The 27,563-nt window shown below is 41.2% G+C and overlaps 1 protein-coding gene across 1 annotated transcript in view; it reads left to right on the top strand.

Moving 5' to 3' along the window:
• The window catches only part of SORD (sorbitol dehydrogenase), a 54,415-nt gene extending 32,582 nt beyond the window's left edge, over window positions 1–21,833 (top strand). Inside the window, exons 4-10 of the mRNA XM_088443520.1 lie at window positions 5,301–5,465; window positions 7,925–8,084; window positions 9,968–10,086; window positions 10,493–10,558; window positions 17,216–17,391; window positions 21,177–21,298; window positions 21,399–21,833. Of these exons, the coding sequence (XP_088299646.1) occupies window positions 5,301–5,465; window positions 7,925–8,084; window positions 9,968–10,086; window positions 10,493–10,558; window positions 17,216–17,391; window positions 21,177–21,298; window positions 21,399–21,564 (974 nt within the window). The 3' untranslated portion in view covers window positions 21,565–21,833. The remainder of the gene's footprint in view (window positions 1–5,300; window positions 5,466–7,924; window positions 8,085–9,967; window positions 10,087–10,492; window positions 10,559–17,215; window positions 17,392–21,176; window positions 21,299–21,398) is intronic.
• Window positions 21,834–27,563: the final 5,730 nt, after the last annotated feature.

Below are 27,563 nucleotides of genomic sequence, written 5' to 3'. Positions count from 1 at the left end.
CTGCCACTAGCAGTGGTGTATTGCAAAAAGTGTCACATATGTGTATTTTTGTATTTTTATTGTGACATTATGATTAAAATAGGATAATAATCCTTACACTGGTTTGTGTTTGTTAAGCGCCACCTCATACTAATTTTTGTTCTGGGAATAAACCATGTTGCACTGCAGGTGGGGCAGAATTAAAATGTGTAGTGATCCAGGAGGAGCAATTCATATTGAAACTTTAGATTGCAGGGTAAAAATAAACCTGTCCGGTATTTGCGGGCTACATGCAGGCAGTCCAAATGCAAAAACAAAATGATTTGCACCCCATGCATTACATTACATCATGGTTTGTCCAGATGCAACATTGCTCCTTTTTGTGCTTTGATCCCAACTCTGAATCAGCCCCTCTATATACCTTGAAAGATGTAAATCAGGGGTGGGGAACCTTTTTTCTGCCGAGAGCCATTTTGATATTTATAACATTATTCGCGGGCCCGGTGCAGGCCATGCCCCCTCCGTTTGACGTCACATACACAAGGACGGGGTCACAATTGCTGGTGATTACAGCAATGCCCGGGGCATCCTGTGGATGCTCCGGGAAGCTGTAAGGGCAGCGGCGTGACCGTCTGAAGCTTCCTAAGGATGCTCCAGGTGGCATTACTGCATAGATTCTGGCTGCAGGGTGCCATTCTAGGCACCCTGCTAGCCAGATGAGGCTAGCAGAAAAAAAGCTCAGAGGGCCAAGCTAAATGGTTCAGAGGGCCTTATACTGCCCCCGGGCAGGAGATTCCCCATCCCTGATGTAAAGCAACACTCAAATTCTATTCGATTTTCAGACACATTGTTTTTAGGTGCATTCTATTAGAGTACCGAAGTGCAAATGGCCTTTTATTTACAGTGATAATGCACCATGTACCTAAAATAATGACATTTTGCAATGAAATCAGCTTAATGCATTAATGCATTTGCCTTGCCTTTTGACTGATATCAATCCAGTCAACCATCTGTGGCAGCAGATGGAACAAATTATCCATCACTAATTAATTTATTTCTGTGGGACTCATTGGAAGTAATTTTTTAAGCACTCATAATGCCTTGATTTTGCACATGAATGGTCTGGCAGCACGCGCCAACTTACATGACTACCCTCCGCTCAGGAGATGCTGCCACAGGTGTGTGATGTGACATTTACAATTGTGCACAGTGTACATCTGCAGATTCTACAAATCCTAACCTCCTACTACTTTGTAACATCCCTTTTAATAAATTCATTCTTTTTCTATATTGCTTTTTTACACCGTGGCTTAACCTCATACTTACATGTCTCCTAAGAATAATGGGGCAATAGGGTAGTCTATTTCTTGTGGCAATTTTATGTGTGTAAAGATTTCTTATTCTACATTGCTCAAATAGCTCCTGGAAATGAACCTCTTGCTGAAGTGCAACATACAGATGTGTCCTTACCCATCTTTGCTGCAGTAGCGTTACATAGCCCCTCTCGGTGAGCTAGGTCCTGTGAGACTCTGGTAGTGCCTGGTTTAGGGTTGCCTACCCTCCCGATTCGGGCGGGAGCCTCCCGATAAACGGGTGCAGCTCCCGCTCCCCCGGAAAGGCAGGCAAGCCTCCCGCCTGCCGCCGATCCCCCGTCTCCCCCCCCGCCAGTACCTGTTTAACCCCCGCAGCGGGGGGGCAGCTGACGCGATTCGCGTCATTTTGGCCCCTCCCCCTGTTTCACAATGCCTGGTTTTTGCCATTGTGGGGCGGGGCCAAAATGACGCGATCGCGTGGCCCCGCCCCCTGTCACACCCGCAAACTGCCCTCAGCCCATCCAGCCACGCCCCCTTTTGCCGGCCACGCCCCCTGTTCTGCCGATCTGGCTGCTCCCTCCCGGAAGGAGCAGCCAGATAGTCGGCAAGTATGGCCTGGTGTCTTTTTTTTTATTTTATTTTTTTTGCCGAAAATGTGTCTGAGTCGCAATATGATGTGAGTAGAACACTGTATTGATTAATTTGATATGCAACACTTGTATATCTGTGTGCGACTTATGCTTGGTACACACTGGCAGATATATTGGCTGATCAATTGCGTCGACCACTGCGTACCAGCGAAATGTCTGTGAATGACGTCGTTCACACACATATCACTTTGGTTGTGCAGCACAGCCGATGGTAGATATGTCTGCACATCGTGCTGTGTGTACGAGCAGTCATCTGCCCGCTGCACACTTGCTGTGGAGGCTGCGGGGAGGGGAGTGCGACGCGTCCCCTGGCCAGCGAGACCCATGGCCAGATGACAGACGATGGAGGTTCAGTGTGTATGAACAACCATCATCTGAAGATATATCTTTTAGGTGTGTACCCAGACAGTGGCGTAAGTTCATCCCAGATGCCCGGAGGCAAGTTATCATTTCGTGCCCTCCCTATCCCCCATATTTACAGCCCTAAGTTGGTTGAATATATTGTGGTTGATGGAAGAGGTGCTCCTTCCATGCTGGCGCCCGGCGGCAGGCACCTCCATTGTCTCCCATACTTCTGCCCCTGTACCCAGATTTAATCTCTGTGTCATAGTTTTGTCAGTTTATTGAGTTCATGACCTGACAAATTCTGGCTGTTCTGAGAAGACTGAGGAAACACATGTTGCTTAAACATGAAATCTAATTTTATCTAATGACTCTGCAGTTGATTAAGTGAACCTTACCATTTTAAGTTTGATGGTTTTTGAAGTGCAATAAGATTCTAGATGGTAATATTGAAATGTATAAAATCTTTTCAATTCATGAAAAAATTTACAATACGTTTTAATATGATAGTGGCCTGTATTAAGTATTACTATACATGCTCTCACTTAACGTGTGCTCCTGATTTTATTTATTAAAAATGGTAGGATCTCTATAATTCTGTGTTATGAATAATAACATATACAACTCCAGTGCTAAAGACAGGTGGAACTTGTCCGTCACGTATACCTTTAAAGCACTAAGGATGAGTCCCACAAGCTCATGGGGTTTAAACTTCAAAAAATAAATACTCGCCATTCATGTACAGTGTCAGGTTGCGGCCTGGGATCGGCCGCCTATCAACTATGTACTGGCATCATCAGTCTCTGAGGCGGTCAGACGCCAGGCGCCCAGGTGAGTAGTGGACTGAGTATTTTTCCCAGGGTCTTCTAGGACTTCCATACTGCGTCTCCGTGACGCTATCGCGTTCATGGGCTCAGCCATGTTGGTCTGTGTCATCTGATCAGGCCCCTCCAAGTAGTCTTGCGGTCACTCAGCTGATCTCTGTATCCAATGACCAGCTACCTAAGGGTATTTAAGTCCAGTTTTGTGAACAGGAAATTGCCTGTGCAACTTCACTTTCTCTAGTGACTATGAGACTGCGTCCTAGGCTCCACACTATTCTTTAGTGTTTTCTCCGTAATCATTCCTTGTGTTACCCATCGCTATTCAGTGTCTGGATACCTAGTTACCTATCCTCGCTATACAGCGTCAGAATCACCGGAGCTGTTACCCATCGCTATTCAGCGTCTGGATACCCAGTTACCTATCCTTCGTTATACAGCGTCAGGATCACCGGAGCTGTTACCCATCAATATTCAGCATCTAGATTCCCCAGTGCAGCTACTCGTGACAAACAGTATCTGGATCTCCAGAGTAGTCCCCATCGCTAATCAGTGTCTGATTCATCATAGCAGATACTCTTCCAGTACATTCCTAGTTCTTCTGTCCCTTGTCTTCTTGCTTCTCTCATATACCTACTGCCGCGACCTGTTCACTTGGTGCAGCGAAACCCATATATCCGCTTGGAGGGGTACCCCTGGTGAATACCATCAAGTGGATTAGACTCCGCGCCTCACAGTAGGTCTCGTCAACATCTGAGAGTAGCCTATGAGGAAGACTTATATATTGCCTCCTCATTTATTACTATCACCTCACTATAGCCCACTGGCCACTGCACCTGCAACTGAGGTCGATCAACACCAGGACCTAACATACTGAAGGACTAGTGAGTATGTAAGAAGATGTGATACATGAGATGCCAATCATGCGTGCGCACAAGGTACGCTGCGCTTAGTCCCACTACACTATAGAAACACTTGGGGAACCAGGGCATGAAGACTGGTACTGAGAAATAAAAGAGAGTTTAACTTGTCACCAGGCAAACATGCAATTGATGGCAAATGAGGTATTAAAACCAAATATGAAGCTGAGAGCAAAGTCTGCAGATTGAAGGTAAGATTAGTGAAAATATACTGTGATGCCGCTTTTGCGTCCGTCACTACACATAGTAAATTTAGGACCACTGGTGGCCACGTCAGTTGAACAGAAATTACAATGAGACATCATGACATCAAAATATCAATGTTTAGAACACCGCAACTTTGATTTCCTTAGCAGCTTCCAGGTACACACTGGGTGGTGGTTAATTTACATTTCCCCGGTGGCTGCTCCTCTCTGCAGTGATGAGCAGCATGGCAGACACTGGGGGAGGGTGCAGAGATGCAGAGGGAGCAGAAGCTCGCTCTGCTATTGGCGGCTGCTGGAGACTATCTTCTGGCAGCCGCCCACTGTGCATTTCTGACAGGTCACGTCGTTTGTGACCATGTCATTAATGCACAGCCTGGTGTGGTCGTTAACGTTATGAAATAAAAGCATCATCTTTTACTTCATAATGCCTGGACAATATGCTGAATGTTCTGCTTCTAGCCGTTTTATACAGGGAATAAAAGGAATGTAATTTAGCAATAAACTAATCCTGATAATGGTTAAAATAAGGACTGTTGCTTTGACACTACGGCAGTGGCATCACAAGGGGGGTGCAGGCCGCACCCAGGTGTCACCCGCCGAAGGGTGACACCAAGGTGCAGACTCCCCCTCAGTAACAGGAGCCGGGTGCTGCACCGTATAATTAAGTGCAGCACTCGGCTCCTGACAACTGTGACACAAGGCAATCCGCATCACCCTGCCCCTCAGTAACAAAGGGAGTGGACCACGGGGGTTTGGCCATGAGGCCACACCCCCTTCCCAGTAGGCCACGGATATGTCTGTGGTCACACCCCCTTTTCGGGCATATCGTCCCTCCCCGCACCAAGTGACACCGCGGGGAGGGACGCCACTACACTACGGCAGACTTCTGGGACTAAAAAGTGTATGCAGAGGCCAATCTTCTCCTTCTCAAGAAAATAAATATTTGAAGTGATGGTGTCAATGTGTTCTGTGTCACTAAAACTGATTTAGAGTATGCCTATGAACAAGAGGGTATTTTGTTTGTTTAGAAGCAACACATTAAGCTAATTTTAAAAATATTTATTTACAGAGGTGTTGCTAAAGATGCATTCAGTTGGCATATGTGGTTCTGATGTACATTACTGGCAGCATGGTCGCATTGGAGATTTTATTGTGAAAAAACCTATGGTTCTTGGACATGAAGCATCCGGGACAGTGATTAAAGTGGGAGCTGCAGTAACTCATCTTAAACCAGGTACCTATCCAGGAAGATTACTATGTGGCAACCTTAATATTCAATCATGTATATGGAAGAGTACAAATTTATAACCTGTTTTTTTGTGTAGAGGAATATGTATTTACTTTGTGCAGATCTACTTTCCTCAAAAAAAAATCCTCTTTTCTTTTTTCTTTCCCCAAGTAGAAGAACTGCTGGACCCATGTTTAGATGTCACTATTTGCAACATATCTCCTCTGTTGTTCTTGCAGCTAATTAACATCTCCTGTAGGTGGCAAATGAGCTAACACCCACTTGTCACAATCCTCTAGACCAAGGGTCTTCAAACTTGGCCCTCCAGCTGCTGTGGAACTACACATCCCAGCATGCACTGCCACCATTTTGATATAACAGCATGCTAAAACTATGTGCAGTGCATGCTGGGATGTGTAGTTCCACAGCATCTGGAGGGCCAAGTTTGAAGACCCTTGCTCTAGACCCTCAGATCCCTACAATTAGTGCAGATCACTGGAATCTCCAAACAGCTGGCAGCCTATTTTAATTACAGTCACTTATTAAAGGTTTGGCACAGTAGAAGGTTAAGAGGGCAGATAGGGTTCCTATGTGCATATAAGATGATTAATAACTTGAGTATTCACTAATGTGAAAATGGGAATCTGTATGTAATGGCACAGGATTTATTCCCGGCAGATGGAAGCATGAAGATCCTGTCCCTAAGACCCCCGGGGGTGCCTAAACCTGACCCCCCCTCCCCGCAGCCTAAACCTAACCCTCCCGGGGGGGGGTGTCTAACTCTAACTTCCTCCGATGGTGCCTAACCCTAAAGCCCTTCCCTCTAGCCTAACCCTCTCCGGGGGGTGCCTAACCCTAAGTCCCTCCAGGGGTGCATAAACCTAACCCCCCCCCCCCCCTTCCCCACGGCTACATGCCACGATTCCCCGCTTACCTACGTTCGGGATGCCAGCCATCGGGATTTAGACTCCTGTCTTTAGTACCAGGTCGGGCTTCTAGTGTCAGGATTCCGTCAGCCGGCATTCCGGACGCCGGTGAAGACTGCAGACCCACATTTGTAGGGTATATCACACATTGGAAATGTATATCTTCATTTCTTTATATGTAAAGCAGTGCAATCTGACTGAACAGCTGCCTAACTAATATCATGTGCAAACAGTGCTTCAGCAGAGACTGGTTTACCATACACTAGCAATGGCTTATGTCAGCTTTGCAAGGCGGCTTTGACTGTTAGAGTCCAAAGGTAATTAATGCTAACCAAGCCTTATTTAATAACTATTGCCATTTGGCATTCATCGGTAAAAGCTGATGATCATTATGGGCTTTGGAAAATTTCATCATAGTAAATCTACCCCCAAATTGGAAGATTTTATTGACATGCTTAAGATTCTAACATTCATCACAGAGGTGCACAACCCTAGCTCTATCGATAGTACACATTATGTACATTTTGTATTTTAGTAACTATTTTGTATCGGTCACTGAAACATTAGTTGTCAAACTTTTGATTAACTGGAGCTTGAAACCAGAATAGGAGTAAAAGATTAGCAACAGGCCAGGTTTTGTTTCAGTGTGCTCACCAGAGACCCTTTTAGTAAATAATATTTATGTGACTTCATGAGGCCCCTAAAAAATATATACAATATGAAAGACACAGAGGGCATGATTCAGAGGTGCATACACAGAGACGCCCACATGCAGCTGCACTAATCTGTCTTTAGACACCCCATTGGTACACCATCAAAGCTTGCATCAGCCCTGCGGAAGGTGCTATTTCTCTGTCTGAACATGGCATCCTGTGCCAGCCCTTTTGGCTATCCACCCTTGTGTTACATACCAGGAACGCCCATTCTAATCCACAGCTCTTGCATTCAGATTTGTTCTGCATCTCCGTGCGGTAACCATCAGACGCATGCACAGTACAGTCAACATTGGCCAACTGCATGCATGTCTTTATTGTATGCAGTTAGTGTGCATCTCTGAATCAGGCCCAGAGAGTGATCAGGAGAATAGGACAAAAAAATGAATTCAGCATTTATAAATGAATAGAAATGACTGTCACAAAGCACTGTCATTCTTATTTATACCACCCATATCTGCAAGGAGAGCTACAGAGCTAGTTCTTTACTCACCTGCCGGAAATGAGCTGTTCCATGCTTTCAGAAGGCCGGGCTGCAGAAAGAGGTGGGCCATGCCACCCGGTTGCCAAGCAACCTTACTGCAGACTTCGCAAGCCTGCAATGGACAGATAGGCATCAGGCAACAATGCGGCCCTTCTACTCCCCCAGAATGTGACAGCAGGCACTTTTCTCCTTGTGGTGCCAGAGTGCAGCACTTTAAATGTGACAGAAAAAAAAGTCTGACTATGGTGGGCCCCTTACTATCATACCCCTTGATGGTGGACCTGCAGTCACCCATACAAATGTGAAGAACTGTTGAATATATCTTTTCTTTTGACTTTGCAGGGGACAGAGTGGCTATCGAACCAGGTGTCCCAAGAGAAACAGATGAATTCTGCAAAACTGGCCGCTATAACTTATCTCCCACAATCTTTTTCTGCGCTACGCCACCTGATGATGGAAATTTGTGCAAATATTACACACACAATGCCAACTTTTGCTATAAGTAAGAAATATGGCAATTTGGGAAATAGTTAGCATGTTTTACTGAGTAGCTTTGGACATTATAATTAAGTGTGCAACCATGTTGTGATCCTAGACTGGATGCAGTCAGGATACCGGCGGGCACTATCCCGCCTGCCGATATCCCGACACTTACATCCCGACATGAGACTAAAGATAGGCATCGAAATCCCGACGCCTATCATTAGCCCCACTACGGAATCCCGACACCCAGCATACCGAACAAAGGTATGCCGAGTGTCTTAGCATCTAGCCGCGCGGGGGAAGGGTTAGGTTTAGGGACCCCCGGGTGGACTTAGGGTTAGGCACCCCCAGGGAGAGTTAGAGTAGGAGAAGGGGAGGTTAGGCTTAGGCACCACTAGGGGGGGATAGGGTTAGGCACCTTCCCAGGAGGGTTAGGTTTAGGGTGCGGGGAGGGAGGGTTAGGTTTAGGCCCTAATGGAGGGAAGTTAGGGTTAGGCACCCCTAAGGGAGGGTTATGGGGGGGAGAGGGGAGGGTTAGGTTACTTACCTTCAGCTGTCAGGATTTTGTCCAGCCGGGCTGCCGCAGTCGGTATTTGATCTGGCGGCTAAACACGCTCTATGGGCTTGATTCTGTGTTGGATGCAGAGGCGGCTGTGTCTCTTGCAGAGTCCTATCTGTGTCTTTTACTGCAGTCGCGTCTGTATCTTTTGCTAATGCTGCGAACGATGTTGTAAAAACTGAGATGCCCACTTGCAGCGTGTTTAGACGGTGCATTTACATCTCGGAGCGTCTTTATACACCTCATCAGTGCACCATCAGTCACACCATCCAGCCCTACGGCAGGTGCAGTTTCTCCGTCTGAGTATGGCCTCCTGAGTGAGTGACTGTGCATCTTTGGATGCAGGCGCTTTCAGTGACATGCCCAGTTTGGCTCACCCACCCCCCTATTATCTAACAGGTACACCCACTAAAATCCACAGACCATGCATCTGATTCTGTACTACATCTCTGAGTGGTAACAATCGGGATGCATGTGCTCTGTGACTCAGACACAGGAGCAGACTGACAACATTTGCCAACTGCGTGCGGCACGGACACTGCGTCCATCTCTGAATCAGGCCCTATTGGTGGCACAGTTCTGATTATTGCACTTGTCAAACATCATTACTGTCCATAGGTGTAACCAAATGCTTCTGTACCCAGTGGTAAATCCAAGTGGCAGTCTCATGAATAAAACATGCACATCAGCCAAATGCAATGTAAAATCATTTACCTTATATCGATACACATTAATATTACATTACAACATTTCATATTCATTTAATAACATTATTATTGGGGACTTAATTTCTTTATCAAGGTTTTTGTTAATAAAAATAATCAACATAATGAACTAGCTGACGCTGGTAAAAACTTGAGAAAACAAGCAGCATACATATACCATAGTAATAAAGATTATACTCATCCTTGGAAGTCACATTGACGCCGGGAACTGAAGGCATGACATGAAAAGGCTCCATATCACCAAAGTAGTCATAAAAACACTATGGGGTATATTTACTAAAGTGAGAATTTTAAGAAATGGAGATGTTGCCCATATCAACCAATCAGATTCTAGCTATCATCTTCTAGAAAGGTGCTAGTTCAATGTTAAGTAAAATCTGATTGGTTGCTATGGGCAACATCTCCATTTGTAAAAACTCTCACTAAATATACCCCTATATGTTTAGGTTCATGGAAGACACTAAAATATATTCTTTATAAAGAAACCTAAATTACAACTAATTATCATTATGCAAGTATTGAAAATGGACCACCACACACATTACTACCAAGCAATCACTGGTTACGTCTATGAGATGCAACTTTATATAGATGTTTACAAATGTTTGTCTGTTACAGGCTTCCTGACAATGTAACGTTTGAGGAAGGAGCTCTGATAGAACCTCTCTCAGTGGGAATCCATGCCTGTAGAAGAGCTGGCGTTACACTTGGAAGCAGAGTGTTCATCTGCGGAGCAGGTATGGATGAAGGTCTAACATACAGCTTCGTAGATTGTTTGTTTTTACTTTAAATGTACATTTTTATTAAATCACTTGGGCATAAGACATTCTGCACAGATATAATTCGTGTGTGGCCTAGTTGCATTTATTATTACGATTGAATGTGAGAAAATTATGTACTGTAGATCGTCCATAAGTTCAATAGTACAATGCCCAGACTTGCCTTATAAACATGAACTATTAAGTGTTTGTTTCCCATACTTTTATTTAAAAAAGAAGGCCTCTAAGATATATATATATATTTTTTATAGTAATATTTAAATATGGTGTACATTACTTTTTCATATCATACTGTATCCAGCACCTAAATCAGTTAGAATCAGAACTTTTCCTAATATTTTTATTTGTAACATTTATTACTTAGGACCTATTGGCCTGGTTTCTCTAATTGTGGCAAAGATGATGGGAGCTTCACACGTAGTAATAAGTGGTAAGAAAATGATATGTTTATGCACATGTATTTATATAATAATTGGCTAAGGTTTGTCCCTTGTCCAACATGCTCAACGACTGGGCACAACCGCCAAAGGGGAAAGGACCACTCTGAACCGGGAACTGGGTAAGTATACGGGGGATAGACCAAGGTGACCGAGCATATGCTGTGTCTCTTTACTGGTATAGATCTCATGTATTTATTCCGTCAAAGCAATCAGTAATGTCTCATCATAGTTACTAGTCCTATTGAATGCCATAAAGTATTTTTCTCTGCTGTGTATATGCCCAAGGAATTATGTTTCTCTGTACATAGCTCTTACATGACATGTAAATTAATATATTTGCCTCTACACACTTAGGACCTCATTAGTTATGAGCATGAGACCTTGCGATCCAAAATGCTGTCGATCGTACGGCTTATGAGCAGGAAGTGGCTTCCGGGAGTTGATTGACCTGAAAGGCCGTTTGTGGGTGTTGACAGGGGTGGTGGTCTAAAAACGCAGGCGTTCCTCACCGTTTTAGGGGCGTACATAAATTTCCTGCTACGACTGACATAGAAGGTCGGAAGTAGTAAAACGTCACTCTGCGAGCAGGTTAGAGGCCTGGCTGATCGTACAGCTTGAGGTTGGGTATGTGCTCTCTCAAGCACCAGAGTACAATCAATACTATCGAATGTGACTGATGTTATGTTTGATGATTCTATTTTGTGCCACACAATGCAAGCAGCTAATAATCGTTTGTTGTTGCAAATAACACTGCTAATTGGCTTGTAATTGATTCAGTTGCGTTTGCATTAGAGAATAATAAGATTAAATAAATTTCATGGAGATGGCTTATTTTATGCGTTTTTTTGTTAATTTTTGGTGTAATTTGCACACAACACAAGCGGCCACAACCAGCAGAAGAAAATTAACATACAGCGACTGACAACGATTGACTTGATCGCTAGCTGCTATCACTCATTGGCTAGAGGAGGTGCTTTGTTCATGTATGGGCGTCACCTTGGTTGCGATCGCCCGACCGTGCGATTGTTTTTTTTTTCAGATTTTTGATCGTTAGGCATATGACCGAGCGACCGCTTACGACCGACTCTGAATGAGGGCCTTAGTCTTGTGGACAAAATGCCAATTCCCACCTCAACCAGAATCAAGAGTGAAGTATTTTTATTTACAAAAAACACAGCAAATGTGGGTTTAAAATGTAATTTATAAAATGTTCTTGGCAGATGTAGCACTGCAGAATCTCTAGGATTAATCTAACTGATGTTAGTAGTTAAAAGTATACAGCATTATTTAGTTTCCAATTAAAAATTTGCGTATTTTCAAAAATGGCCTACCTTATATACTAAATGCATAAATGGGCCTCTTTAGTTTTAAAAAAGCATATTATTTTGTGTAATTTGCTTTAAAAGAAACCAACAGCGTTAAAACAACATGCTTTATTTGCAAATAAAGTAGCCATTAAATAATGAATTATGCTAGATCACAGTTTAAGGGCATACAATGTGTCTTGAGAGATCTCCATTTTGTAAATGGTGAATCTTATTTAAAATTGACAGTCCCAGGGGTACTATATATGCTTGCAAACCATAATTGGCTAACACCCAAAACAGCTTCCACACATCTTATCCTAAAATCTGTTTTGTGATGTCATATGCCATTACAAACGGTTTAAATTTGGCTTGTCACTTCCCCATATTAATTGCTCAATCATCAAGATTTATGTATTAATAACTGGAGGCAGCTATGATGTAAAGCAGGGGAGTGAGACATGGCCCTTATATCCTCATTTTAAAATGTGCATTCTGCAAATGTTTTAGATGAAATCATAGTACACAATTACCCCATGAGTAGGACTTTCTTTCAACAGTTGTTGAGCTTAGGGACAATCTGCATAAATGGGATAACCTATTTCAGCATAATATACATTCATTCTACTTGTCAGAGGTGGTAGAGAAGACTAGAATGGGAATTTATTACTAAGGGAATTCAGTCACCATGAATCATGCATAGCTATCAATGCAGCATTGGAGGTGTTCTATGGGTTGTGACCGTTTTCACGCTAGTCTGGCTGACTAATGCGTAGGTGTAACAAATGATGCCACAATTATTGCTCAGTTATCAGGGCAGAGCAAATGATTACCGCTTTATACTCATTAGAAAATGAATTTGGTTTTCCTCAGAAACAGTACTTGCCAAATACAATAAAATGTTTCTGAAAGGGTAAGGAAATTATATGTAGTCATCCTCTTTAACATAGATCAATGCTGGTGTTACCAAATAGAGTTAAGATCATTATTTATTAAAGGATTTTGTATTCATTACCAATTGATTGTTTTCTAAAACAGTATGTGCCATTGTATATTTTGGAAACCATTAACTCCAGCATTTGATAACATTTTATTTTTCCTGCCTGACATTTCAACCAGTTCTTTCTTGGTATTTTTCTGTGCATTCAGCTGGAGGTTCCTGGGAAGGTAGAGGTAGTGAAAAGTCCTCCAGTAAACAAAAAAAATGATTGTTTTTGCAGTTTCACCTATATTTTCCAGACTGGAAAAAACAATTAAAATGTAACAAACTTCAAAAAAGCACAAATGCCATATATTTGCAGAAAATGGTTTATAATATGTGCAGTAAAAAGCGGTGCATGTTACACTGAATATTGGTGATGGGCTATGATTTGTAACAAACCTTAGACCAGACCTGGCCAAAAGGTAGATTGCGATCTACTGGTAGCTCACAGGGCTTCTGCAAGTAGATGGCAACCAACTGAAGTAAATAAACCCGAAACGCCTTCTGGATCCTCAGAAGCCCAGCTCCCAGTAGTGCAGCGCCTGTGTGACATCATGACATCACCTACACTCTGTAAGGAGCCCGCCGCTGCTGCTGTCCGCCTGCCCGGCCCCACACAGCTGAGTGTCATGGGGAGCTGCTGTCCCACCAGCACATATGCTTCTCACAGCGCCAAGCACATCCAAGGACTGATAGCAACAAACTTTCTGCCAGTGCCAGAGTCACTCCTGGAGGTAGGGTGTGGTGAGTGATTGTGTTATATATGCGGTAAAGGGGCTGCAGGGTGACGCTGCCAGGGCACAGCATCCACCTGCTGTGGTACCATGTCACCTCACACACCGAAACTGAGTGACTGATTTATTTATTAAGACAACCCCTTATATTATTCAGCCGTGGAGATAATTACAGTTTATTACAAGTTTATGGTATGGGGGGAATGTAGAGATTGCAGATTTGTGGCAACTCTGTACACTGCAAAATCACTGTATGTATTTTTTATGTTTTATCTTTTGTGCTTGACTTTTTTGTGTCATACTACTGTATTTTATATATGTGAGAGCTGTTGGGAAAACAAAACCAGTGCGCTTGTGTGAAGCATAGTGCCTGTGAGCCTGATTCAGAGGAGGACTGTATCTATGCGCTGTTGCCATTTCTTACGGATTTACATCTGCAGAAATATGCAGTCACCTGATGTCAGCGATCCCATCAGCAACTGCGATTGCCATTGCACAGTTAGAAGATTTCGCAGTAACAAAAATAAATTGCTCAAAGCGCAAACATCGGCATAACGTCCACCTTTGAATAAGGCCCATTGACGCTGGTAGATCACCGCTAAGTAAGTGAACAAATAGTAGATCTCAGGTCACAAAAGTCCGGCGACTCCTGTCTTAGAATAGTAAACGTATAGAATTATTTTATTTTTGCTACTTTGATTTTAACAGAACATGCATTCACTGTGATGGGATGAGCATATAAAGTAGTTCAGTATTGTATGCAACTTATACTGAATATGTTTAAACTATTTTATAATGTTTACTTTCACTCAGTTTGTTAGTGTGACGCAAAGTTGGCTGTTTACTAGCTGGGAATTATGGAGACCTGCAACGTTTATGACTCAATGCACTATTGTTGTTTTAGGTTTTTATTATGTGTAAATAGTTTATATGATGAATCTGGAAAGGGAGTGGCATTGTTCTTCTTCTTTTTCAAGTGGATCTCTTACACACAGCGGAAGCATATTGGTGGATGAACTCACTATGCAGAAGACTGCTTATCGTCTCACTAGGAAGCAGTAACATCACAAAGTCATGAGGCTCTTCGTGTCTTTGCCTCAGTGATGTCACCAGTTACTAGCAAATGAGTAGGCTCAATATAGGTACAGTCCAGAACATGACTGCCTTCTCTATGTGTAGGGACTGCTTTACATGTAAACAAACTACCCATAGTTTCAGAGAAAGTAAAATATTTGGCATTGAATAATTGAATAATGGGTTCACAGTTCTCTCACTTATAAATTCCTGATGAGTCCAACGATGCAGCAGCCACAGCTTTTTTTTTTTCCAGGCCAAGTTCTGTTGTGTTTCGTATACAGATAGAGACTCAGTCGCACACAGATAGTGTCGCTTGTCAAATTAATTCGTGCAGTCTTGTGAAGCAGTTTGTCGCATCCGATTGCAACTAGGCACATTATCGGGTGAAAAAACATGCAAAAAAGACACTCTGCGCCAGATGCGTCACCGGGTCTGGTGACACTCGGTGCGCACTCCGCATCCCTGTGAAAAGGGGGCGTGACCTAACAAAAAGGTTGCGTTGCCTCGCTGGATATCCCTCTGGACGTGTGCCCAGCATCCCCGGTGACTAGTTCCTGCACTGTTCGCTCCTCCTCTGTGACAGGAGCCAAGTGCTGCAAGAGAATATCACACTCTATCACCTGGCTCCTATCACTGAGGAGGAGCCGGCAGTTGAGTGTCAGCCCCTAATAAGGTACTCCCGGTGCGGCCCGCACCCTCTGATGCGATGCCACTACACTGCGCAGCTCACTCGCACTGCATGGCATATTAAGGATAGGTGTATGAGGACACATTAGTAGTCGATAGCAAAGTTTGTCAGCCGTTTACAAAGTGGCTGTGCAAGCTAACATGTGCCTCTTCCTCCCTGGCATATCTCATACTTGGTATTACAAGTAAATTAATACTCTTTGTTAGAGTCACTTTTTCTGTATGAAAATGGTTAATATTTTTATTAAAAAAAACAACACTTTTATGATTAGCAATAAAATATATTTTTCAATATTGTAGTCTAGCTGGGATACCCGGCGTTGTCTGGGTTGAAGAATGGACCTTGAAGTACATCTGCAACCTTAATTTTTTACATTGCAGACCAATATTGGAGAGTATGACATATGAAAATGTGCTTGGAGGAAATTAGTAACTGCCAGTGCAGGTGCAGTGTGACAGTTGATTCTCCTACTCACTGCTCTTCTGTTGGAGCTCTGCCTGGGGGCAGCCGCCGGTAAAATGTAATGCAATCAGTGTGCTACCCCAGTATATATATCCGGCGACTGCAGATTTTTTTCCCCCTCCCTTGTTCTATTATCTTAGTCATACCGGTTTGTTAGATATATCTCACAGGCAGAGTCTCCTTTATGATATATCGTTAAGTGATCGGCTATTACTAGTCCTTTATGCATAGGTTGGACAAACACCTAGTGCGCAGCTATGCAAGTCTCTGCAAATCTAAAATGCTAGCTGCTGTGCATAAAATAGCTACTGAAACATTCATACATTTTGTGAATTACAAAATATACCTTTATCAAGGTTGATGCAGCATTGATTGCAAAAATAGGATATTTCTGCCCATATGCTGAGCTGTAAGTATCTCAGAAATGTACAGTTCTGCATTGGCAAACATACACTCCAGTTATACATAGCATATACTTATGCCAATGTTTTTATCTATTGGTTTTGCTTATGAAATCTGCTAATTAAACATCATTGAACATCAAAAAAACTCGAAAGCTGCGTACACACGTTCAGATAAAGTAAACGATTTAAACAATAACGATAAAGATCTTATCGTTATTGTTTAAATTGTTCACTTTAATCCCCCATGCAAACGATGGTCGATGCGCGGGCACGAATGGTCGTTATCAACCATCGTCCGTCTCCCGGGAAAACCGTCATACATGGTCGATTTTGACCATGTTAGCCTGTTTACTATAGGGTCGTTATAGGTTAATGCATGTGTTGGATGTTCGATAATGATCATCCGACACATGCAGAACGATCGGTATCATTATCTGATCGTCGCTGTGTCTGAACGTGTGTACGCACCTTAATACAGCAGAGACAACTCTCCATCTCATATATAAAGAAAAATATTTATAAAATACACACGAAAGCACAATATTTACCCAAGCAGTAAAGAAAGCACTTTTAAAGTATCAGTAGTGCAATCACAAACAGCTGTCACAATAGGTCCGCTAGTGCTGATGACCATCGTCCTCATCATCCCATAATACGGCTTTCTTAGGCTTAAATGGTCATCCTTACTCTAGTCATCCTATTTTAGAATGCCCTTTGTCTCAAATCCCATGTATAGGCAAGTGTCAAGTGCCAGAGTCTTCACAGGTGCATGTGTCTGCCTTCTGGGTATGCAAAAAGTGATTTCACGCATGATTTGCTATGTAAGTTTGCTATGTAAGTAATGCATACTGCAACTGACCCACTTTATCTATATTTAGTTTAAGTTGAATTTCTGGTTTGTGGTTTTATGTTTGAACTTCCTAGATTATTGTTTGATTATAATTTGATTTGATTTCTCCATACATTGGCAGTCACTACTATTGGATCTTCTTCCAGATTTGTCGTCTTCGCGACTAGAAAAAGCTAAAGAAGTAGGAGCAGATTTTACTTTCCAAGTGACCAGTGAGACCCCTGAGCAGACTGCACAGAAAGTTGAAGACTTATTAGGGTGTATGCCAGAAATCACTATTGAGTGCACTGGAGCTGAATCCTGCATTCAGACAGGAATCTACGTAAGTAGACTGAACAATTATGTGGGGATACGTCACTTTATGATGTTTCTTGCTAACACTATCAGTGCGCACACACCTTTTGGATGAAATGATGCAACTGTATGCCAGATTGATAAACAGAACAATATAAAAAACAGCTGACGGATTTCACATAACATATTATGTTAGCTATTGCTTTAGGAAGAATTGTACAATTTACATGAATAGACCAAGAACAGACGTCAAATAGCAATTTAGTATATGGTTTATTTGGATTCTTGGCTAATACATAGTGTTTGTCATAGTGCTGGAAGTTTTACAGAATAAATATCACTGTACAAATTGTGCCACAGTTACTTTAATATTGTTTAGATAGATAGCAACATGACTTGTTGATCAAAATATTGTAAAGACGTAGCTTTGCTCAACCAATGCTAATAGTGTAATAAAGAATGGATGTGGAATGCTGGTTTGCTTTTATTTAGTGCAGAATTTCTTTCAAGACCTTTCAAAGTGCAAAACTAAATAAGTTTTACATCAGTCAAAGAAAGTATTGCACTCATGAATGATACAAGGGTTAGAAACAGATGATGCTGGTATTTGCACCTTGTACGGAGTGGTTTTAAGATTTTAACAACTTAACTGGCTTATTTTTCTCAAAACCACCCAGAAATTGTCAGGCTTTTATTTAATTAAGTTTAGAACATGTTTTTAAAGATATATTTAAATATTTTATTGAAAAAATATATCCTAAAGTGTCTATAGGCCTCCATTGTAATTGTACCTCCCACCTGCAGTGTGAATAGATCCTAAAATGGTTATAGGTTTCCAATGGCAGTATACCCACGCCGCCCAATGGTGTTAGATCATCAGTGGCAAACCCCCCCCCACACACACAACACTGTCCATAGGCCCACTGTGTTAGTACCAACACACACACCGCCTCCAATGTGTTCACCCCATCCATCATGCAGAGCGTTGGTAAGGGGGACTGATCAATGGGCTTCCCTTCTGCAGCTGATCTCTGCACTCGCAGAGATCAGCATATCAGTACTCCGTGCACTCTTAGTACTTTCTGGGGTGCATTTTTGGCAATGATGTCAGAGTTCACTGACTGCTACATCACTAGGGGAGCAGTAGAACGAAACATGTGCAGAATGGATTTCCTCATTGACAGCCAGGAGACAGATAAGGACAGCACAAAATCAGCAAAAGTCCAGCTGGCTGCAGTCCCATCCCATGGGACCGTGCCAGGTAACTGGTTAAAGGATGATTTTAAGAACCTCTGAATAGAACCACTGAAAGTTTATACTTACAGTACATTGTTACAAAGTATCCTGTTTCTCCAGCTTTTTCATTTTAGAAATATGATCATATTTGGGCAGTGCTCCCTAGATTTGTGGACATATGATTTGAGCCAATATTTCTAATTATTTGGAAGGATGGAATGTAAATCATCATAATATTTGTATATATTAAAATTAACTACAGATGGGTCCACATACATCTAGCCTCCTGGTGCGATAAACAGCCCTACTAGTCACGCAATGTTGTGGTATGACTTGGTAGAGATGAGCGTCTTTTTGTGCATCTTTTTACCTTCAAATGCATCTTATTCGCACAACGTGGGTGTATCTGCATGCGAAATACTACGTTACAGTGTTACAGCCGCTGACACTGTAATGTAGCATTTAGCATGCAGATACACCCGCACTCGCTCAGAGAACATAGGCATGCTGAATATAATTTTAATCAGCAGAAGCTGCTTGTGCTATCTATTCTCGTCTTTGAGCGAATAAGACGCATTTGAAGGTAAAAAGATGCACGAAATACGCTCTGCACTACTGAGTCACACTGAGCTCCTGCGTTATGTGTGGCGCGACTTGTAGCACACGGAGGATAGATATATGTGGGCACATCTGTACTTTCCCTGTTGTTTCCCATACAGCTTCATTAGCCAAAGAATAACGAAAAGTTATCAGCTGACTGATGGAACAGTGCTTCCATTGGTCACATTTCCAGGAAACGTCATGGATTGCTTTCTTGGCTATAGCATCTTCTGCACAAGACACCTCACAAACATTTGGAATGTGTATTTGCAGTCAGTGCACAGGGTTTTATAAGAATCCATCATTAAATTACCATGGCTTTATGACCTGAACATCTTTCTAGCCACCTGTGCTTTTTATCTCAGAGGGATAAAAACAATTTTCTTATGTAGGAGTTCATATAACGAAAGCAATTATTAACCATGGTGCAGGAGCTACTAAACTGAAAATAGGCGAAAGGGAGGGGATTTGCTGTATACCTAGTGCTCAAATCATGCCAAAATAAATAAAAACAAGAATTTGTTGCTTTAAAGAGATTAGGGGAGGGAGGGGGCAGGCAAACGAGCAAACGCTTCTTGATATTTAAATGAAAAACTACCCAATTATTGGTTGTCAAAACAGCTTGTTAACTGCTTAGTTAACTGCACATTCCTGAGACCCCTATTTAATAACATCCTAATAGCCATATGCCCCAATAGAGATAAGTATAATATATGATCAGTATTCCTCAGCCAACTTTAGCACCAGTCGGTAGTGGAAAGCTCCTGACAACAGGGTGAGAGGGCTGGCTATTTGTCTCTTTGGTACCCACTGTACTGTGGGAAGAGGGAACATGAAGACTACACAAAGGCAATCAGACAAGCACTACTGTATCCCACCTCTCTATAGCACTGGAAGGGAGAGAGAGGTGCTAGACATTTCTTTCCACCCTTCCACAGTTCTACATGTACAAAGTAGCCTCACAGCCACTGGCCTGGGACTGATTCTTTATTACCCTGGCTGGTTTTTTAAGTAAATGGCAAACACACATCCAGCAGATATAAAATATTCTTCAGCTTTTAACCACTATATCTATAGTTAACACAGTAAAGTCAAATTTTTTTTTTTTTTTTTTTTTACTGGATACATTTTTTTTAACCAAAATGGTCAAATTTTTTTATTATTTTCAAATTATGTAAATAATAGCTATTTAAAACTTATTCAATGTAAATTTTATTAACAAATCTACAAATGTGCTAATCAAATTATACTGAATCAGATTTAAATAGGTATTATATGCTTAATTTGCTAATAATAAAAAAAAACATTTTGGGGACCTTTTTTGTAAAAATAATATTAGCCAGTTATAAAGGGTTTGTCTACCTTTTGGACAATTTTAATGCAATAGTTTGTGCATGCACAAATGCGCAATTGCAACTATTACTAAATAAATTGCTTTATTGTTTAGGCTTCCATCTTGTTCTTTTAAGCTATGTCTCTCTATCATAAGTCGGGTTTTATTCCTGCTATCTCACATACACCATCCATGCTGTGCTCTTCTCTCGATACAATGTTTTCCAGAGGATCCTTTATATTGTAACCAGAGGCATCAATAAGAAGACGGTCTCATAATATAATGACGTGAATGCAAAGCACAAAAAAAAAAAAAACAAGATAAAGCAACAATGTAGTACAACTTGGAGGACATGTACAGACCAATAACTTACAGCTATCTGAATGTGAATAAAACAAAAAAAATCTCTAAGATTGATATTAACAAAAATGGTGTACTGCCTTTCTACTCCTTGTTATCATTGCAACATGGTTACAAGAGGGAAAAATATGTTGTGCACATGGATCATGGATTTATAGTATCTCGAATTTGTAACACAAAGCGCCAATCCTTGTTTTCATTTTATTACTTATGGCACAGTAGATATAATGTTCCCTCTATAAACCACTTCATAAGTCAGTGCTAATTCTGATATTATTCCACAGGCAACGCGCTCTGGTGGGACTTTAATACTTGTTGGTTTGGGTCCTGCTATGGTCAATGTGCCAATTGTAAATGCAGCTGTACGGGAGGTTGATATAAGGGGCATATTCAGATACTGCAATACGTAAGTACTATCTAACATATCTTTAAATATCTAGTGCCACTATATATTTAGTTTACTCTTTATATTGAATGGTGTAATAATGATTTCTTGGTTATTGCAGATGGCCAATGGCTATCTCCATGCTGGCTTCTAAGAGAGTGAATGTGGCTCCTTTGGTTACACATCGGTTTCCTTTAGAAAAAGCTCTAGATGCATTTGAAACCACAAAGAGGGGCGAGGGAGTAAAAGTGATGCTGAAATGTGACCAGAATGATCAGAACCCATAAAACAAGAGGCTACGTATAATAATGTAGAAAGCCTTTTTATCATTTTTCAATACTCTTGTCCATTCTGTTCTGGTAATTTAGAACAACAAAGTTTTACATTTCGAATTGTGTCTACACTAATGTAAGATGATGGCTTGTCCCAAAATGCATATCGGAATGCCTGGGCTGTTTGATTTTTCTTCATTAATTCCATAATTGTTTTTAATTCATTATTGAAATATGTGTTTACATGTGCATTGCATTCAACATCCTTATTTCTGTCACGACAATCTGCCTTTATTTCATTTTGTTTAACAAATATTCTTATATTAAAATTACTATTTGCAAAAGGTTGTTCTTTTTAGTCTCTTTATTTGCATTATAATTCTTAATAAAATAATCAATATATCTTTCTGTACTGTAAACTGGCCTTTAACATCCACCATCGACAAAATATTATAAATGATGCATCAATACTTATGAGCTCAAGAGTTACAATTTACATTGTGTTCAGGAGCAAAAATAATGTTCAGATTTTAATGCACACATGATATTAAAGTTTGTCAAATATACACATCGGAAAAAAGATATTTTGGCGGATTTACACCCTGAATTTAATGTGACAGTATTATTGACTGCAGAACAATGGCATTTAATATTATATTACCACAGGGATTGCATGCAAATATGAGGAGAACAAATATTCTCTACATGGTGTGTCCTGCATGAGCTCATAATATTGAGATCACTGGTGAGGAGTCAGGGTTCATGTGAACTGCTATAAATGTATTTTGTGTTACTCTTTCACGTTTGCCTTCAGTCTTTATTAGCACCAATTTAAGTGGTGCCTGTAGCAGACGGGATAAAATGGCTCAAGGTCTACGCTGCATCAATCCACTTGTTTTTAACAAAGGTATCACTGACAGCTGGTAATGGAAAGTGTACAGCACTGCTGTATTGGAAAATAAAAGAATAAATAAATGTTGTTATATGTGAGCAGAGATAGTTGACAAGTCCAATACTCTTGTTTATGAGAACGAGGAAGATCAGAAAGACCTCAACAGTCTCTTACATATAAATATTTGAGGAAATATGTTTGCTTAACGAACAGTCAGAAAGATGCGCAGTAGTTAAGGAAAGAAGTAGTAAGTAATGTCCAATACACAGTACCCCCATACATACAAGATTATAACTGTGCTGGGTAACACTTGCCTCAGTAGCAGAAATGTCTGGATGTTAATAAACAATGCACTTTGGCAAATGCTGCATGTCTAACGAGGGGGAAAATGGCTAGACTATGACAAATGAGAGAGTACACTCCAAGTCGAGAACAGTAACGATGTCATAAAGATAAAATTAGATACGAGAGCAAAGTGTCTTGTCACTAAACCTCCTACTCATATTGAATCCAAATGCCCACATTGACTTTACAAGTTCAGTGAACCTTGTGGCATATGTAGGTCAGATAATGCCTCACAGCACTGAGGTCATGGGTTCGATTCCCACCATGGCCCTACCTGTGTGGAGTTTGTATATTGCGTTTGTAAGCTTGCGTGGGCTTCCTCTGGGTACTCCGGTTTCCTCCCACACTCCAAAAATATACTGGTAGGTTAATTGGCTCCCCCCAAAAAATGACCATAGTGTGTCTGCATGTGGTAGGGAATATATATTATAAGCTCCACTGGGGCAGGGGCTGATGTGAATGGCTAAATATTCTCTGTAAAGCGATGCGGAATATGTATGCGCTATATAAATAACTGGTAATAATAATAATAAAGACTCTGGTCCTGTCTATGGTTGAAGTCATGTGTTGCTGGCTACCTTTGTAAAATCATAACCGATGATATCCTTGTTTGGGTGTGTACCACACATGGACATGAGGAGCATCTAAGCCTGGTCCAGGTGCACTTACATGCTCAATCCTGACAATTGTCATATTGCAAATGCCACCACCAGGGAACAAGCTTGTAATACAGTGATTCTTGGGTATGACCAGTTACCTGGCCAGATTTATTCTTTTACAGTGAATTGAAAGCATCTTTATGGCAGTTGCTACATCAAGGTGCAGAATGGTGTTGGCAGTATCGCCACAATACAGAAGTCGTGAAACTCAAACACGTTGACCAACCCTTTTTGTAAAATAGTTTGATATATGACTACCAGATATGTTAACTTCAGGTGCAGCTGTTTGTCTTCAACAAGACAAGCCTGTTGTGTTTGCATATGTCAGTGAATGAATACTGGTATGCTCAGATTTAGAAGAACTATTAGACTTGCTGTTTGCCAGCAACAAATTTCACAACTTCATTTATAGTTGTCCGTTTACAGTTAAGATCAATCATGATCCACTCAAGTAAACCATACTCTACAAGCCTCTCCACAATGATACTGAAATTCCAATAATTTACATCTGATATACAAATGCAGCTTTGAACTGTTTGTAGCTGACAACCTGTTCCATGCCCACTTACCTCTTACTGACAAGACAATTCAAGAAAACATATTCAGTGTCATGTCCGTATGGGGCATTCCATCCAACAGGATGCCAGGGTGACCTCTGTCTCATAAATCCCTTTTAGACAGCCAAAAGCCCAGGAATTTGCTGGGGTACGCTGAGTCGACCCGGTTCCTGCTTATGTCTGAAAGGATCAGACCTCGGTTGATAGTCCCGTGTCAGCGGCAATGCACTTGATCAGGGTTATTCCCGGGACTTGCAACCCAGATCAGTGCTCAGGCTTATGTCTGAATGGCGCGACACAGGTTTTTAGACCTGGGTCGCACCAAAAAAAGAAGAAAATTGGCTGCTCGGGCTGTTACAGATGACCTCATCAGCGGCAGAAGGCAGAGCTTGGAAAATTGCGCATTGGAAAGATGAAGAGGTGAGCTAGCTATTGTCATAAATTGCTCCCTTCTCCTCCTGAAGCGACACTGTGCAGTGTAGTACAGTGGGAAAAGCGGCATCAAACTCTCATTTTCTGTGTAAAACAGCAAGCAAACCCTGAAAACAAGGAACTCTGGGCTACACATGTACCTCGTTGGCCATGATTACAGCATTGCAGTCTCCACCCTTCCCTAAGCACACAAGTCACCACCCAGTTTTCAAGACCTAATTTGTGTGAGCCAAAAAAGCATCCCCTTTAAATAACTTCACACTGAATGACAGGGCAAACACAGCTTATGTGTGAAAGGGGTCGACCCAGGAAATGATGTAGTCTGAAAGGGGTTCTCCAAGCTGGGAACCCAGGTTACACCCATGTTGAAAACCCGGGTCAGAACCATGTATTTGCTGGGGCCTATATCTGAAAGAGGTATTGTTTACATACAGTATATATACACCTGTGCACCAACTAGTATATTTGGAAAACATGCACTGTCAGGGTACCCCGAGGACTGGAGTTCAGAAACATTGCTCTATAGGTTACAGAAAAATATAAAAAAAAATTATATTGTATACTAAAAAATAACTTTATTTCCTATTGGATTCCTTGCCCCAAAATTTTAACATTGACCTACTCATGAATGGAATTAACTGTCCAGTCATTAAGTGGTTAATATATATTATGTTACCTTTGGTTAATTATTTAGCTTAATTAAATATATGGCTGAAAAATCTGAATATCAGTATCGAGAGTTTATTACTTGCGTCATAGACATGGTATTGACTTACAGTAGTGTAAAGCACATAGACACCACTCATCACTGAAAAATACAATGCTCCCTTTCATATATTATATAGCAGCACGCGTTAGCATAATGATAAATATGCAGATGAGGTTTGGAGGAATTTAAAGCAGGGGTGCAAAACATATTTCTAATTATTATTGCTTGAGGGCCACATAAGAATATAGTTGTCATTGGAAGGGGTCACCATAAGTTCTGCCTCATCATATAAAGTTGGGGCTCAACTAATACAAGCAGCCAGCATGTAAGTGTTTCTTGTTATGATCTGTTACAATCCATATCTATTGGCAATGCATATTATTTGGATTTCTGCTCCTGCTGAGCTATAATGTGCCTCTTAAAGATGCTGATAATGATTTTTGCGGTATATCCCGAGATATTTAAACTTGTGACCTTGCCAGAGAAATTTAAAATGAGCTGATATTAGATTTTTCACTTGCAATTTTAATGCTAGAGACCTTGGCAGAGAAGCAGGTATTCTGCCCTAGATTAAGGAGGTTTTGTAAAGTCAGTAGAGAATTTTCTCCATAAAGTGCAACCTTGTGCCTCCAGGGACCACAAATTTATACTGGGATCTATTGTGGGATGTGGACAGCTCCATCATGAGCACAAAGGTTTCATGTAGGTCATGATGGGTAGTAGAGTTACAAAGGCCCGTATTCAATTTGGAGCTAAAGTCCGCTGCCGAACTTTGCCGTCATCGCGGGTTTTGCTGGCGAAAAAGTATTGCATGCTTCCCTGCATATCCCTGTAATCAATTGCAAGTGTGCAAAAACAGGACCCAGCGAATTGGAAATCGGCGAAAAGCTCTAACAGTTTTGGGGAAATCAGCCTGACACCCCCCTAAAGATGCTCTGACATAGGGGTTCATTATGGGTACCCCCGAATAGCCCTGTTAAAGGTATTTGGGATTTTTAAATGGCACTATTTAGCGTCATTGAGCAAGTGGTGAAGAGCAGTTTGCAAGTTTTTTGGGGGAAATTAAATAGTCCCATCAAATTTGGGGTACATGAAAATGGGTGCAAACATAGTTCTAAATCACAAAAAAAAGCTTTAAAGTGCACCAAAAAATGCACCTTCAGCAAGCATCTGCAATAAAAAAAAACTTCCTGCATACTTCCAGACGCCCCCAAAGGCTATTTCGCTAGTTTTTGAAGTTGTACCCCCACTTGTCCTTTGTGTATTTTTTTTTGCGTTTTTTGACGCAGTTAGCGTCAGGGGGGCTGTCCAAAGGGTACAGGATGGCTCCTGCAACGTTGCACCCCAAAACCCCAATTCTGCACTTTTTTCCGCCAGGTATTTATAGGCAAAACTTTATCGCCTATTACATTGCATTGCGTTATCGCACCGGCGTAAAGACGCTGAAATTGAATACGGGGATAAATGAAATCGGCAAAAATTACGTCATTGGCGAAAAAGTATTGCCGAAACGGTCTTTTTGCTCCAAATTGAATACGGCCCTATATATTTATACCCATGAGAAAGCTTTTCCTAAACTCCAATTGGAGCAGTGTTCTATGCATGTATGACATATTCAAGACTGAGGACTGTGAAGGCCATTTTCACCTTATGATTAATTTTGAGATATGACTTGGATTGTTGTCTTGTTAAAATATCCAACCTCTTTATAGCTTCATCTTTTTACGGACACTAGGACATTGGCAACTAGGATTTGTTATCATTTAGCTTAATCCATTTATCCTTACACACATACGATTTGTTCTTTTCTTTGACTGCTTCACAACTCATAACATCCACCTCTAAGCCTAATGGTTCATAGGTTAAAAGACTAATCTGTTTTTGTTTTTTTTGTATAATGTGTATGTAATGATTTTAATTATTGTTTCATAAGACCATGGTACTTTATTCCAAAAGTTTGTGATATTGTTTTCTTTGTTTCAGATATTGACTTTTGTTATGTGATTGTAGGAAACATTACCTTCTAATAGCTACTTAATGCAAATAATTGTTGCTTACGCAAAACTGCTATGGACTGTAATGAAACAAAGGGATAACCTTGCTCCACCATTGTTGCACCTAGTTTCTCAAAGAAAATGGATTGTGGACAAAATATTTTCTACCCCTTTGCACTTCCCATTTACCCCATGTATAAGGAGAGGTGGGTACTTGGCATATTCAAACAGAGGATACAGTAAACTCTCTTCTCCAGTTGGCAACCTTATGTTTTCTCCCCTGTATGAGTATGTAAACTGTAATTATATATAGGTACCATATAATATGTCACTTAGTTGTAGTCATCCTAGGGAAGTTAGACATCACACATTTTTGAGTGTAACCTGGCCTGCTGCAGTGTTAAAATAAGTTAAAGCTATTGTTGG

Source organism: Taudactylus pleione, unplaced genomic scaffold (assembly GCF_031769625.1).
Source record: "Taudactylus pleione unplaced genomic scaffold, aTauple2 ptg000019l, whole genome shotgun sequence".
NCBI lineage: Eukaryota > Metazoa > Chordata > Amphibia > Anura > Myobatrachidae > Taudactylus > Taudactylus pleione.
The sequence above is the reverse complement of the archived record's forward strand: the minus strand, read 5'-3'. Positions and strand labels throughout refer to the sequence as shown.